This window comes from Phaethon lepturus, unplaced genomic scaffold (assembly GCF_000687285.1).
Source record: "Phaethon lepturus isolate BGI_N335 unplaced genomic scaffold, ASM68728v1 scaffold20058, whole genome shotgun sequence".
Lineage (NCBI taxonomy): Eukaryota > Metazoa > Chordata > Aves > Phaethontiformes > Phaethontidae > Phaethon > Phaethon lepturus.
The window spans coordinates 649-16,482 of NW_010555742.1; the positions used below are offsets into that span (position 1 = coordinate 649).

General features: G+C 36.2%; 1 protein-coding gene across 1 annotated transcript in view; it reads right to left on the minus strand.

The window, feature by feature from the left end:
- Positions 1 to 5,983: 5,983 nt before the first annotated feature.
- Positions 5,984 to 15,834, minus strand: part of LOC104624807 (chromosome unknown open reading frame, human C4orf29) — a 17,848-nt gene continuing 7,997 nt past the window's right edge. The window contains exons 7-12 of the mRNA XM_010292267.1: positions 14,006 to 14,144; positions 11,884 to 11,973; positions 11,065 to 11,166; positions 9,322 to 9,691; positions 7,402 to 7,564; positions 5,984 to 6,395 (exon numbers count right to left, since the gene is read on the minus strand). Of these exons, the coding sequence (XP_010290569.1) occupies positions 6,344 to 6,395; positions 7,402 to 7,564; positions 9,322 to 9,691; positions 11,065 to 11,166; positions 11,884 to 11,973; positions 14,006 to 14,144 (916 nt within the window). The 3' untranslated portion in view covers positions 5,984 to 6,343. The remainder of the gene's footprint in view (positions 6,396 to 7,401; positions 7,565 to 9,321; positions 9,692 to 11,064; positions 11,167 to 11,883; positions 11,974 to 14,005; positions 14,145 to 15,834) is intronic.

A 15,834-nucleotide genomic window follows, 5' to 3' on the forward strand; every position in this document is an offset into this window, starting at 1 on the left:
GTTCAGCGTAGCCTAGAGAACACGTTCAACGGGCACAAGAAAACATACTCAGTCCAAGTAGCAAGGGAATCGCGCCACACTTAAGCATCGAAACGGACTGGTACCTTCGCCATCACACCATGCCTCCTCTGCCTCTCTGCTTTCTGCCAAAAATGCCCTAGAAATCCTCTTGCAAGCGCACGTGTGCACTTGTACCATGCTTGCTGGATTCGTTGGGAGATTATACCCGCGCTTCTGCCACTGCATTAACCCAGAAGCACGATGGTCACAGAATGAGGAAAGCCACTGCAGCATGAAGTTAATCACCCCTTTCCCTCTTTGAAAGCTCCTAGTGTCTCTGTAATTCGCCTCAATTACACCTTAAAACACCCTTTCCTCTCCCATTTCTTGCATTCAATCTCTTGGCCTTGTTTTACTCCCTTTCTTATAAAAGGTCTTCCAAAATGAATGCCAACATCTCTTTAATGAATGTAAGCATATTCTTAAATAGGCTTCTATAAAGCTAGTCAAATATTTTTAAAGCACTGTCACAAGTAACCAAATACCCAGTGTTTTGCAGCAGCAAAATACATCCTGTTTGGGGTAACATTCTTCTCTGCTTTCATGGGATTGTATGCAATTTTACCCCTTCATCAGAAAAGAACCCCCAAGCCTCCACCATAACTCATGCTTCTTCAGGCACCAAGGCATTTTTAGGATAATTCTGGAACTATGGGTACAGTAGCAGCTCAAAATAATGGGAGGCCATCTTCTACATCCCCAAAGCAGTTCAACTGTCCCAACCTGCCGAAGTGGCTGGCAGACACCTCCCTCCCAAGCAAAGTGCCATGAAGTCAGGAGTGATGAGATCAGATCACATCACATGGTGGAGGCTCAGGTCCACCCCAAAGAAGAAACCCCTGAGGTGCTTGCTGCTTTGTTCAAGATATTTGGAAATTAATGACCTTTTGTGGTAAGGGCTTGAAATGAAACCATTTGCCACAACTGTTATGCTACCATAAGCAAGCCACCTACATACTTTAATGCACATTTCTCTAACTGCCAATTTAAGCTCCAAACGTTGGTAATAAGGGAGGAGTTTCTCTTTTCATAAACAGGGAAAAAAAATTCCTATTGCTTCTAAGCACTTTTTTTTGTACAGAAAGTGACACGTGTATTCTTTCTTCATTTTAAACTTATACAAAGAAAGAGAAAAAAAAGGTAGAAATATTAAAGCAAATCTTCAGGCTCTTAGAAGCATTTTTCTTTGCAACAAGAACTCCGTATTTTCAGATGCAATACATTTACTAACCTAGAATATGCTGACTGCATATTGCAGTGACAAATATATTTGAAATTGAGGAAAGCATTCTTACTGAATAATTCTGATAGGGAAAAAGGGCAATATCTGTATACATTTACATCTACATTCCTGAAAACAGGACTATCAGTCTCGCTGCCCATTCAAAACAATTTTCACATCTTCTATTTGGTTTCCCAAACTCAGAAGTTAAGCAGAGGTTAGAGGGATATGAAAGTACATAGGCCCTACCTAAGTCACTGGTAAGAAGGGGATTAACCTCCTGTTTCCTCTTTTTCTCACACAAAGGTTAAAAGATAAGGAAGCAGATGTGCTGGCCAGCTGGGGCTTCAGGAACGCTGCGACACTGCAGTGCAGGAACCTGAACAGACCAAGAAAAAGCGGGAAACTGAGTAAGGGTTAACTATGTGGCAGGCAAAAAAACAGTAAAAGGTGACCAGTAATGTGACAGCTTGAGAAGTTTTTGTACGTTCTTGTTTTGCTAACTTTGTGGTGGTAGGTGGCTTATTGGATGGACTGGGCCTGAAGACTAGATAAAAAGCTTTTACAGTTGCCAAAGACTCATCCTTACCTCTTTGTCCACTTTGTATCATCCCTCTCGTTACTTTTTAGAAGGGCAAGTCAGAATTCCTTGGCATTTTCCTTTAAAAGCACAGTATTTAAAATAGAAAAACAGGCTGATTTACACTACATGAAACCAAGAGAGTAACAATCATTACGAGCTACTTTACATTTTAAAGCTTATGTTTCCTCTTGTGTAGAAGCATCCAAGCGTACCAGGAAACACTGCAAATTACAGGATTGCAAAATAAAGTAGCGTTTTACTCATGTAATAGTTTTTCATGAGAAATTACGTGCCTACAGACTATACAAGCCTCCTTTCAATAGTGTGTAACTTATCAGTACAGCCAAGCTGACAGAGAACCTGACAGTTTAAGATAAAGAAACTTCCCTGCCCAACCAACCGTAATGAAGATCAACATTTTTTAAAAAGTTACACACAACAAAGACAATTAAGATAAAATTAAAAAAATATTAACTGCCTCAAAATGTTAGCAGCTACCAAGCAAAAATAACATTCCAAGGATGCAAGGTTTTTCACTTTCCAATCTACTATTTAAAGAGTATCTATATATATATGCATATGACTTTCAGTAAGAAAAAGCAACACGACTCCATTCCTTCATAAAATGGTACCTTTTTGCAGACTTTCTAGAGTAACACAACCTAAGTGATCTAGCTTTGCTAAAAAAAATTGCTGAGAGCTCACTTTTGAGGGGGGTGTTTTTCAGACTTGAGGGGAAAAAAAAAAATTGCAAAAAGCTCCATTTGACAATTCTATGTGTTCTGTTCTAGATGGTGATCAGCACTTAGGTGCCAGGAGAGAAATGTGTAAGCAAATCACTAAAAAAACCCACCTGGGTTACTCACGGATAACACACCAGACCTAACATCTCACTCTGTCCTGAGCCTTTCCTTCCCAATGTAAACAAAACGCACCACCCGCTCCGTTTGTCCTATTCATGTTTTGTCAGTCATAGTATTACTATGCAGAGGTGTTTTACTGCGGCCTCCACTTTTCAGACAGCGTAACTTGAGCACCAGAACAAAAACTGATTGCATCTTAGTTACTGTGTGCAACTGGCAGGCTTCAGTCAGAATGACTGCTCCAATTGCCCAGAGTAAGCCACAATGGTTTTTCAAGACTTGTCTTTTTTTTTTTTTTTGGCATATAAACATCACCATGACTCAAAGATACACCTGCCAGTAACATCTACAGCTCTCTGTTCAATGCAGCCTTTCAGCTAGCATGTGATATTCCCATGCGTATGACAGACTGCTGCAGACGATGAAATGGCCTCTTCTTCTCCCAGCAGCAGCACTTCAAACCCCTACCACCACCTTCCCACCTTGCAAGAGCAACCATCAACAGCACGGGTGATTTTTTCAATTACTGCTGAACAGTCCTACTACACGCTCTGAGTTTATTAAGGTAAGACACACCCTTGCTTGAAACACAGCAGCAAAGCAGCAAGCAGGAGGAAGTTGTACAGATTTTGGACCCTTTTAAAAGCAGAAGGAATTTTAAATAAGTCTGGGAAATTCTAGCACAATGAAGCCACTGAAGAGAAAAATAGAAAACTGGAATCACAACGGTATCTCAATTAGATGATACAAGCTTATTTTCTTTACTAGGTACTGCATGTAGAAAAACACGAAAAGAAATATCACTGTTATGTGAAGCTTTTATCTTGTGCTGTAGACTAATGACTCCTCTTGTGCTACAGTACTAATAGGAATAAAAAGGGTTACAGGATCACAGCGAGATTCCTGTTAATGAAAAAGAAAAAAACCTCACACCTAATAGGTTGGGGTTTTTTAGAATTTTTATTGAAAAACATTAAAACCAAAAAATTATCAAGGTCAGTTTTACAATAAATTTAAGACATACAGAATGGCTTACCTGCTATTTGGATTTAGTGCAGGAACCTTATTCCAATATTTTTCTCATGCAATTGCTGGATTTAAATCATATTATAATTTAACAGCAAAATGGATTATTAATAATGCTTTCTTAGGATTTATCTTAAAATTTGGTTTAAAAAGTCAATTTTCCAAAAGTTAAAAACATTTACACAGCAAGATTCCCCCCTTCACAGACCAGCTAATAGATTCCCATGTCTTCTAACTGGCAGAAATAGACCTTTTTGTTATTCTAACCTGAGAAATTTCTTAAATGCTTCTTACTGGACTTTCATATTTGGCAACATTACTTTAGTTACACAGCAAAGTGTGATTTGTCATTCTTGTCAAAGACTAATCTTTCACCACTTATCCCAAAAGACACTCTCAGAAACAGGAGTTACATTAGCATAAATCTGCTGCTGTGAACAGTACACCCTTTTGGCAAATTAAACCTTGTTAGTAATTATCACCAGAACACTAACCTCAGGATGTCAAGTTCCCATCAGTTGTGTTATTCCTACTATTGTGCGCTTTGAAAATATTTACTTTGGCATGTTATACTTTGTAGTGTGGAGAAGTTGATTTTTTTTTTTCCTGCTCACTCCCCACCTTACAAAATCTGTCTTTTCTCTCTTCCATTTATTCAAGCCCTTCCCCTTGCCACCAGTTATCTCCCTTTCTCATAGCTGCAACAGAAACAGGACATAAAGCACACAAATACATTTAAAATATGAGATATAAAAAGGTTGGTGAACAGCAGACAATGGTCTTGTAAAACACTCTTAGTTGATGAATGAGCTCGTAAAACTTAAACCCATCAATCTTTTAGTATAGTATTCAAGCCTTCAATTTTGAATTTGTAAGCTTACTTATGATTTCAAACCTTCCAACATTCAGTGTTTTACTATATTTAAATGTGCTAGTCACTTCACGCTTGCTCACAATATATATAAAACCAATACTCTCAGAAGAAATGATGAAAAAACACTTGATATAAGCAATTTAACTTCCAACAGAATATAACTTCTTTTGCATTTTCAGTAAATCTTTATGTTAAATAATTTGTGTTATTACAAATTGTTGCATTTCAGTTTTACCTGAACTTATTCGATTTGCAAGTGAACCATGATATCTTCCCAGGTACCAGCCCTGTCTGCCAAACTAAAATTTAAGAGAATATATAAACTGAGCTTCGTCCGCTAACCACGGAGTTCAATGAAGTGCTAGATTTGAAAGGTGTAGAAGTCACATGTCCCGAGAAATGTCTGGATTTTTATGTTTGTTTCTATGTAGCTCCAGTCATTACTGGACTAAAATTAATATTGCAGTGTTTAAGGTTTCAACTTCTCTGCAAACTAGCCCACAAAATAAGATGTAGACAGATACCATATACAGCTGATGCATGACAACCTTTTATTTTACTGTAATTTGTTGGCATTTTTGATCCCAAAAGAGGAAACAACAGACTTTGGATTTTCTTAAATGCATTCATAATCTTGATTTTTTTTTTTTTTAATTTTCCATCCAATTAAAAAAACAGGGTTGAAAAATAAGGAGCTAACCTAACTGGTTTGATAACCCCTAGTCTCATATACGTTTTTAATATTATACAGCAAAACTGTATTTTGCATATCAGTGCTGAGCGCACTTTGAAAAAGACCTCTGCTGAAATATTTCCAACAGGTCTTTATAGCACCATATAATCTGCTGTTGATTTAACCGCTTAGAACAGACTCTTTGTGCCACTGCTTCTAAAGACAAATGGTTACATATTTATTTCCTCTAGTATTCTAAAAAACACGATCTAGAAGAAAAAGTTTATGTTATTCAACTAAATGCATGTAAACACTTACTTACTAGACAGTCCATTTTCACTTATTCTAGTTTTGTGAAACTAATCAACAAATTGCTACATGATTCTTTTGGAAGGGCACAGTTTAATTCAGTGGCAGAAAAATCTCATGGGCACGCTGACTGAAAATGTGTCTTTCACTTCATTGAATTTTGAAAGTCTCTTTTTGCTAGATTTGATGCTGCCCCTTCTATTCTAGCTCATTTTCAATTCATAATAGAGAAAATCAGTGACAAACACAAGAGGCCCACAGCTGGCAAAGCCATAGTACAACACAAGAGGAAGAGCAAGGGGACAAGGAAGCAAGAGGAAACCAAGGTACCTGGAAGAAACCAGAAATACACTGAATGCAAGAAGAGCATCTTAGCCCTACAGCAAATTTTACATTCCTTCAATATTTAGATTGGTCTGTTTTCAACTGATACATAATTCAGAATTTATTCAGCATTAAAGGAATACACAATGCAATTAAGCATGAAGTACCTGAACCATTCATGCACTAATAAATGCTGCCACTTTTTTTTCCACAGGTAAAGCCGAAGAAAGTGTGTCAGAATAGCATTTGGTTGAAATGCAAGTAATGCTGGTACTTTACCATTTTTGATAACTGTTACCTACAACAGTCAAAGTCAGTGACTCAACGTTGCAAGAGGCTTCTTTTCCAAATACGAGTTCCAGTAAGCAGAAGTACAAATGAGATCAGTTTGAACACATTATGAAGATTTTTAAACTGCGTATTTCTGAAGAAAGCGGTCAAATGCATCATAAATCGCTTGTCTAAAAGAAAGAAAAAAGATCATTTGTGTAATTTGGGAAAGGGAAGACATAAGCAGCATATTCCGATATACTTACAAAGCTATCATCACAATTTCAAAACAGCGTTTAATAAAATCGTGCTATTAGGTAGTCTTTGTCCTTCACTTACTTCTGGGATCTTTCACTTCAACCCAGTTATAAGTTTCAGGAATGAGTGGGACTGTTTACCAACCTTAATATGACTGCAAATGTTAATGCTTTAGGAGTTTTCTACTTAAACACATGAGGAAATGGGTCAGAGACATGCATAATTTATAATTTTTGAGAAACTGTCATAAAATAAGGCTGAAGTTTTAAATAACAATAAGCTAGTGGTTAGCATATCTTGACCTGGTATGTTGCTATGCCTTTTTGGTTTTGCTTAGACTTCCTAAATGGGATGTACAGTCTTACTAACTCCTTATATTTTAAAATTAACAGCACAAGTACTTAACTTTTTAAAACTAAGGAACTGCATTTATATAACTATCTTCAGAAAGTCAATGCCAAGTATTACTAGGGCAAGAATTCATGCAAGTACTACTCATTTGCAGTCAAGCTTATATTTTAATTCTCATCTTCAATTGTGTGGGTTTTTTTAATTCCCAGAAGACAACATTTGCAAAAAGACAACAGCTGCACAATACAACATAAGCAGTCACTGCTTAAAAAACCCCTATTTTCCAGTTACCGATGAACAAACTAACTAAAAGCTTTTATAGGAAGACAAGAGTGAGAAGGATCATTCTCTTGCCATTGGCTTACTGAACGATCTGAGCTATATTGCACCTCATCTGCACTCACTCATAAACTGGAAATGCTGACATTCTCTTTAAGTTATTTCAGATCCGATAACTTGTTCTTCAAAGCAGTATTTGGTATTTTTTGATCTAGAGAAATTATAAACTAGCTTTTACAAGAAAAAATATGTGTCTCAAAATTATGGTTTAAGCTCTCAACTATTTTTAAACTTTCCTGTTTCGCTTACCTAAAGAGTCCTTGTTTGAAGAGATAGGCACTGACATGACCCCCATCCAGATACCTAATTTCACATCCAGGCCAGATTTCTTGAAGACTGCGCACCCCAGTTCGAGGAATATATGCATCCTCCTTAGCTTGTACAACTATGATTAAACTTGGGTCAACTGGAACTAGAGAAAAACAAATTAAAATTTCATTCATCTAAGGTAAGAAATAGAAAACGTCAGCTGAGATTTCTGTTGTAAAAATACTATTTCTAAAAAAATAAAATTATTCTAAGCTTTAATAAAATTATATTTTCTAAAGTCTCCAGCAGAATTTATCTGATTTTTGACATTACAGTAGTGAGGCCATCAGTAGAAAAACAAACTAACCAATTCCCTTCCCCCCCTTAAAGCAGAAAACTTTACAAGTCTTTGAGGAATGATAGGACAACTGTCTTTCCTCTTATCAACAAAACTATAGCATTCAGCTTGGTTCTCTGAGATCTACTTTTTTCAGCAAAAAGAACTAGGAGGCATCTGAAATTCAACAGAGCAGAAGCTTTGTATAATTCTTTTTCCTCAAGGAGACGAAAAAAGACAACTTTTCATATGAGAGGTCAGACAAAGTGCAGTATATGTTCACTTTCCTTTCTGTTTCCTACATGTTTTAGTTACATGAAAATCCCATCATATTGTTTTATACATACATATTTATTACTCATAACCAGAATTGCACCAATCAGGTTACTAAAAGGAGTAACATCAGAATGATGTTGAGTAAAATAACACCAAAATGATGTTGAACACAGACCAGTTTTCTCTTCACAAAGAGTATATGTGGTATGGTAAAGAGTAACCAGCCAAGATGTTTGACAATGAGGTGTCACAAATAATTTAGACTCCATCCTTTCGCATATACTAGATCATGTATAGAGGATATATAATGCTAAGATAGATTCTGGTCTTCCATTCAATTTTCCATGAAATCTGAATGTTAGGCAGATTTTCTGAAGCTCCTCTCCAGACACTTCAAGGATAAATAACCTGGCAGGGGATGCAATGTCTTCCAAGCAGGAAAAGACCTGGGAGACAACTGACACAGAGGAATACATCACTTTGACGAGTGCATCAGGTTCACAGGCCCTCTTAAGTTTCAAGAAAGGTCTATGCTTTAGCTAAGTGATACCTGGGTAAGTGTCTAGATAAACAAGAATGTCTGTACTTAGAATGAAGTTTACAGGTTTTTTTCTGTCTACTGAAATAACTTTTAAAGCTTTAAGGAAAGCACTTCACTGGTATTCACCACAAAACATCCCTGGCTAGCAGTGATCTGGGACATTGTCCAAGTCAAGAAATCTACACTACTGTAGAAATCCTTGGATTTTTTTTTTTTAAACATTTACCAGTAGAGTACTGAATGCCAGAATTAAAAAATGACAGAGGTTCTCAGCATCAAGAATGTTTTGACATTCAAAGACAACTGTCAGAAACCAGTCTGAAGTCAAAGTATGTTCTAGGACATGCTGAGAATCCTCAGTGGGTATGTGCACAGTTGAACCATTTACTGGAATCTGCTTGAAAAACCTTATTAGCAGATTAATTAGATCTAGATATTATCACATCACACAGATGTTTTGTACTTTTAAATAATACGGATTTGCACTAACTGAAAATAGCCACAGCAAGGCAGAGAAAAAAATTGCAAAAAGATACTAAAAGGCAAATTTTTAACTCACTTTATCGTTAGTTGGCCATTAAGAAAAAACAAAACCAATTAGGAAATGGAGTGGTAAATAGATGCTACTGAATAACACTCAAGATATTTTCGTATTTCAGCTAAGGTGCCAGCAGGTTTACACAATGGAGAATGAAGAAAATACCTTTCCTTCCTTCGTATTTTATTCAGTTTTTGAAACTGCACATTAAAACAAAGAAATACATACCTGAGAAGTTAGCTACATGGGTACATTCATCCATTACTCCTTTCATGAATCTTAAGGATTCTCTCTGTAAAGTGTCACTCTTTTTTATCCTGAGTCCCTGTGGGCTGGTGAAGTTTTTATTGCTATTGCTACTGGTTGAAAATGTTTGATTTATGCACTGCATTTTAGGAGCATCTTGTATTAAAAGTCTTTCTGATGAGGCACTTAGAGTACTTTTATTTGTGGTAAAGCTGTGCACAGCTTCTTTAGATACAGTCTTGTCTGAGGAATCAAGGTCGAACATTCCAGAAGTCATGTCCACATCCTCCAGACTGTCCACACTGTCCGGGAAGTTTTTAACAAAGTCTTGTCCCATCTTGAAAGAATCCGTCTAAACAAAGACAACAGCTCATTTATTAAGGGTTTCTCCTTTAAACCAGCTGGTTTACCTTATTTTTAAGATCAACTCAATATTTAAAAAAAAGGAAAAAAAAACCCCATACAAAACAGGACTGCTCACAGTACTTGTTATTTTCAGCCCTCACGTCACTCAGTTAAATCCTGATCATCATTAACCTCTTGATAATTTCCTTTCTGTCAGCTTAAAAAGGCAGGAAGTACTTGTATATAGTAGCTTATGATACAAACATTTGTTTTTAGTTCTATATTAAACTCTTAATTTATAATTGCAGTCATTTAAGCTTAAATTTCTGGGCAATAAACATATGTGAACAGGTCTCATGTTAGGTCTAGGACTGAAAAATCTACTCTCTCTAAATACTAGGAAGACACAAGCTGGAACATCTTGAAATGTTTCTTCATTTTGTCTGCTCCAGTATTCCTGGAGTATATTTTACTTAAAAATGGCAAGTGCCTGAGTAACTAACTATCTCCACTCCAGCCCCTCTTCTCCTGTCATAAAAATATTTTAAAAAGGACCGTCACAAAGCAAAGAATCTTAGGAAAAAAGTTATTTATCAGAATTGTCTAGAAGACAGTGTTGCAATGTATAAGCAATTTTCAAGAAGTTACCACTCCAATTTAAAAGAGCGGTGAGGCAACAAAATTCCTCTTGGGAAGAGTCTTTCAACCCTAGTCAAAAAGAAAGAGGGGGTAAAAAAAAGGCGACAATAAATTATATTTATTGTCCTTTGTAATTAGCTTCTTGTAAAAAACAGGAAGCTAATGATGAAAGCTCTACCTCATGTTTTTCCCAATTGCCTGTGCAATAAAAGTCTAAAGCTGAGGGAAGGCTAGCATCACACACAGAAACAGAAATAGAGAGACCTAGCACTCTGAACAAACTAGAAAAGTAACTTAATGTTGCTACATATTAAAAATATTCTACAGCATTGAATATGTGGAAGCAATTGCTTCAAAGGGCAATAAAACACGTTTTTATATTTACACGCCAGGCTATTGGTTTTCCAGACTATAAAGCCAGTCACTGGGAAATATTATCTACAGTTTTAATATTTGGATTAAATTAATTTTATGTTGCAAATTACACTAAGTGTGGTCATGGAAAAAACTTGCGGCAAGGGCTATACTTAACACACATTATACAACCAAAATACTAGCTTCTGTTTTTCAGAAGGTTTTCCTTCAAAAGATTAAATTTAATCAAAAGCATATAAGGAAACAACAGGCAAACATGTTTTAGCTCACAATTGGCTACTTTTACTGGAAGTAAAAAGCAGTTACATTATTTGTTAGATTTGCACATGTAAATATTAGTAAATAGGGAAAAGAAACTATACTTACTCCACAGTATTCAAGCATTTGAATGATTTCTTCTTCATAAACTGTTTGTGTAAAATACTGTTTCTCTAGCTCTCTCCAGTTCACTGCCTTGCTCAACACACCCTGAGATTATAAACACAAGCATCCAGTACACAAGTAAAACCCAAAGATCACTCTAAAATAATGATATGCAGAGAAAATCGATCTGTTCTTCTCTGTGATTTTTCCAGTGAAATTCTGCCCAAGTTTCCTGGTAACTCTTAGAATTATTGTCATCAAAGCATAAGCATATATTATAACATAGGACATGGAAACCCGCCTCCCTTTAAAAAAACAAACAAGAAAAGGAAAGGGAAAAAAAGGCAAAAACCAGTCCCACTTCGGGTTTACACACATCTAGACAGGGCTAAACCAATGATGGGTGTCAAAGCCAGTCTATTCATTCACCTACCCCAGCAGCAGTAGTGAAAACAGGTACCCCTCATGGTAGTAGCAGCTTTATTACCCAACTATTTAAGCCAGGCTTTGAGCAGAAGGAAACATGTTTTCACAGCTTGTTTCCTCACCTTCCCATGTTCAGACCAGGTCTCTAACCATCATCCTACAAACCAGCCCCAGCCCCTAATCTGCTACATGACCCACTGAAGTAGCTCTAAGCAACCTTCCTTACTAGTTGCTGTATATTCTGAGCAGGAAGGGTGGGTTTTGCCACTAGTCACTAATAGAGGTCGAAGGGTGACAAAATGCCCTGACTGAAAAGGTAAACATGGCCAACCCAAATCTTTTAACTTAAGTATCTGATTACATTCTAGTGTATTAACAAAAATATATATTAATTACCGTAGTAAAGACTGCAGAAGCTGTTGACCAGGAAAGACACGGAATCAATGGCAATGGTTTAGGCCAGTTTGTCACTGCCAGAGAAGCCATCTAGAATCAAAGGCACTTATTACATCTTTTAATATTGAATTCACAATATGGTAAAAAGTACTCTCTCACCTTCAATTTGTTGTTTATACAGTATCAAACAAATATACAGTGCCACAGCAGTTAAGGACTGTGGCAGTTACATACACTTTCACCTATTTAGAAGACACAGCCTATTCTTCAGTGATTTCCCTGACAATAAATATTGCTCTGAATAGGACTCATTTCAAGGCTGAACAGTTTTTTCTATAAGAATTCCCAGTGTAACATTTATTCTGAACTTTCAGTTGTTTAAAACCATGAAAAACGTCGATAAAGCCTTTTCATCAAGCTCCTGCAAGTTTATCTCAAGGCAAACTGAAGGCAATCTGCGAGAACTACTACTTAAAATTGTGTACTGGAAAAATGTGGAGGAGAAGTAATTCAGCACATCAAATGGACACTTTTTCTGTCCTTTAAAGTTTAAATTATTACATCAGTTCTCGGAACACATTTTTGTGAATATTCTATTTATCCCAGAAAAAAAAAAAAAAAACAAAGCAAAGAAGCTCACCGAAGAGAAGTTTCCTACAGGGTATGTTCTTGACAAGTTTTATTTTATTTCTCTAAACTGAACAACAGTGTAAACCCCTTAATAGAAAATACCCCATGTCTGTGCCAGATGTTCTAATAAATGGATTTATACAACTGAACTATAATTCTATTCTAACTATTTTTATTAATAAAAAGTTACAAGAACACCACAAATCTATGTTCTGAACCAGAAAGTCCGACTTCTTTCTTCTTAGTTCCAGCTCTCCCCATCAGTAAGAACTGAATTAATGCACCTACCTTCTGTTGTAAAACACATTCGACAGATGATCAACATCAAATATGATTTACTTCCTTGGTTTTAAATTGTACCAGAAGTCCTATAAGTAAGTCAGGACTAGCCAAAAATATACCTTCCTGGACTACGAAAAAAAATTTCAAAGGAGTTTCCAAACCCACTCTCTCATGTTTTGCCTCCTTCTATACCCATGCTGTATATGACCATTGCCATAGGATACAGTACTCAGTTATTCCCATAGCATTTCCACACAGCATTTGAAGTGTCCTGCACAAGTTCGTGGTGCATGTATCAGTTTGAGAATTCCAATCCAACTTACAAATAAGAAAGGGAGGGCATGTTTAACACAAAAGTTGTTGTTTCAGCAGGGTGATATTTATGTAAATCAAAGCTGCTTTGTACATTTACAACATTTAGAGTTGTAAAATTGTGCTTTTGGGGAAAATGGTTTCCCTTTCAGTAGACACTACTATTACCAACATTATTTATTTAGCTCCTCACAACAAACAAACAAGGATCAGCAAAACAGAGGTATGTTGTTTTAATAAGCTTTGTACCTATGTCTCAGAGACCAACGATTACCTGTAGAGACACAAGTAGTAATATTTTAACTGTGTATCAGCCTTTCAAGCATCTTACTAATACACTGCTTGTTTAGTTTGAATATGCACAGTGTCATACACAAAATGTTACCCACCTCACCACAGAAATCTTCTCTAATCAATACCAATGATAGAGATAAAAAAGATGAGTTGAGAACAGAACTGATACCAAAAGTCACCTCAATTACAACATGCCTACAAAGAGGAGACATTTCAACCAATGCATTCAAACACAAAAGTTTAAGCAAGAAGAACAGAGGAAAAGAGTGAGAACTAGCAATTTATCAGTACAGACGTTCTTTCAGACAACATTTCTATCCCCGCTTCTTGTGGAAAAAAACATAACTATGTGAGAAGCTTATATTCTTATTAAGCCTGTCAAGGCTGACAAAAGGCTCTATGATTTCTCAGTACTCACTGAGGATTATACTAATTCAGCACCACAGAACGTGAGAATTGCCAACAATTTGTTTCTCATGACTCTTAAATGTTTATTTTAAAGTACTTCTGAGAGGAACACTATAAAATAAATTATTTCCGTATGCTAAATGATCAAATGAGAAGTTAAAACAAAAATTACTGAACAGGAAATATAAAAGCTTACATGTCCTCCCATGGATATTCCAGTCATCCCTAGCGGTCCATAGCCTTCTCTCTCTAGCCAGTGCAAAAGAGCTGCCGATTCTAGAACAAGAGCTCCTCCCATCACAAACAGGTCCGAGACATTTTTTAAACATGATCGTCTTTTCTCCCCAGAAAAGGAAAATACTGGATTTATTTTCTAAGATTAGATTTTGACAGTTCTCATTATTCTATACATACTTTTATATAAAGCCTGATAACAAACCCAGAGAATTCTGGAGCTGAACCCCTGTTAATTCAACAGGAGAAAAAGCAAGTCCAGATTCTCTGGCACTTGTACTTTTTAATCTAAATGAGGACTAGAAATAGAGACCTGCTAAACTTCTAATGTAATATCACTGACAGCCTGGTCTTCTAGAAACAGATATTACCAACATTAGAATCTCATTAGTAGTAATCTTCTGTCCTGTGAAGTTATAATGTATCTTTTAGAAATAGAATCTAAGTGATACAGTCCTAGACATACACTATCTCATTTGCAGAAACAATCCTTTTTTTTTTTTTTTTTCTTATTTACCTGTTTTACATCATTGAAAAATTGCACACAACATTTGAAGAGCAACCAGTATGTCAGCTTTGGAAGCACTCATCAGTGTCACTGTAAGACTGAAATTGTAAAGTGGGAAGTTTGTCACGGTACTGAGAAATTCATGTAGTGTACTGCAAAGCATTAAAACACAGAAGAAACAAAAAAAGAGTAGAAAACTATTCAGCTGAACCATCAGAGGGACTCTAAAAAAGTAAAATAAATTTTAAAAAGTATTTTACAGAGCAATTACTAGACCTCTAATTTGGGATGGGGGGACTGTGTATTTTCAGTATCGCACAGTCAGGTTACAAAAGGCTACTGGCCTCTTCTGCCAGCATACAATCACATTTGAGACACTCTGCAGCACAAGGACAAAGCTTACTGTGCATGCCACAGGAGAAATGAACATAGCTGCTGCAGACCAGTATTTATAAGCTCATGTAATTCTTTCCTACAGCTTTGTTAGGAGATTCCTCAGCCCTCTCCAGCTGCTATATTTATTAAGCACTGTTACTAGCATATTAACAAAAAACACTGCTGCTGCTTTGTAACCGTGTATTGGAGAGGATTACTGGTTGAGGTATTACACTGAGCACTCTCCTTTCAAAGAATCCTTCTCTACATCATGCACATACTAAGCTGACAACTGAGAACAGAGTTAGAAATATCCTTGCCAAAATATTTAATTTATTCTTCTGCATCAGATCCTCAATAACTGGAAAAAAGCCACCAATGGATGTATTCCAGCACATACTCTCTCCTGTAACTTTCCTATTATCTCACACTTCTAAATGCAATTAAAAAAACCCCAAAAAACACCATGTTTAAGCTGTTTTCCTATCAAAAAAGCAATTTTACAACAATCATCTTAGTTGGTAAATGTAATTCACTTTCTTGAAAAAAGTGGTTCTTATGTCAAAATAAATAAAATTCAGCACCTGCTTTGAAAAAAACCCCAAACAACTAGAAACTATTTTTGAATCAAAATTTTCTCCTTCAAAGTAATTTTTTTAAGCTTTTGGATTTAGGAAATCCAAATGCTGAAATATAAATAACATCTAGAAAATCTAAAATGTTGTCGTGTGAGACAGTGCTCCTGGTGAAGTGCTAATAGAATGGACAGGTTTAAAAATAAATCACCTTCTATGCATCTTCTACTCATGTTAAATGTCCAATTTAAGATTAAAAAGGATTAAAACACCAACTCATATTTGGACTTTAAGAAATATTGGTAGACTAAAACCACAGACACATATCCTGCT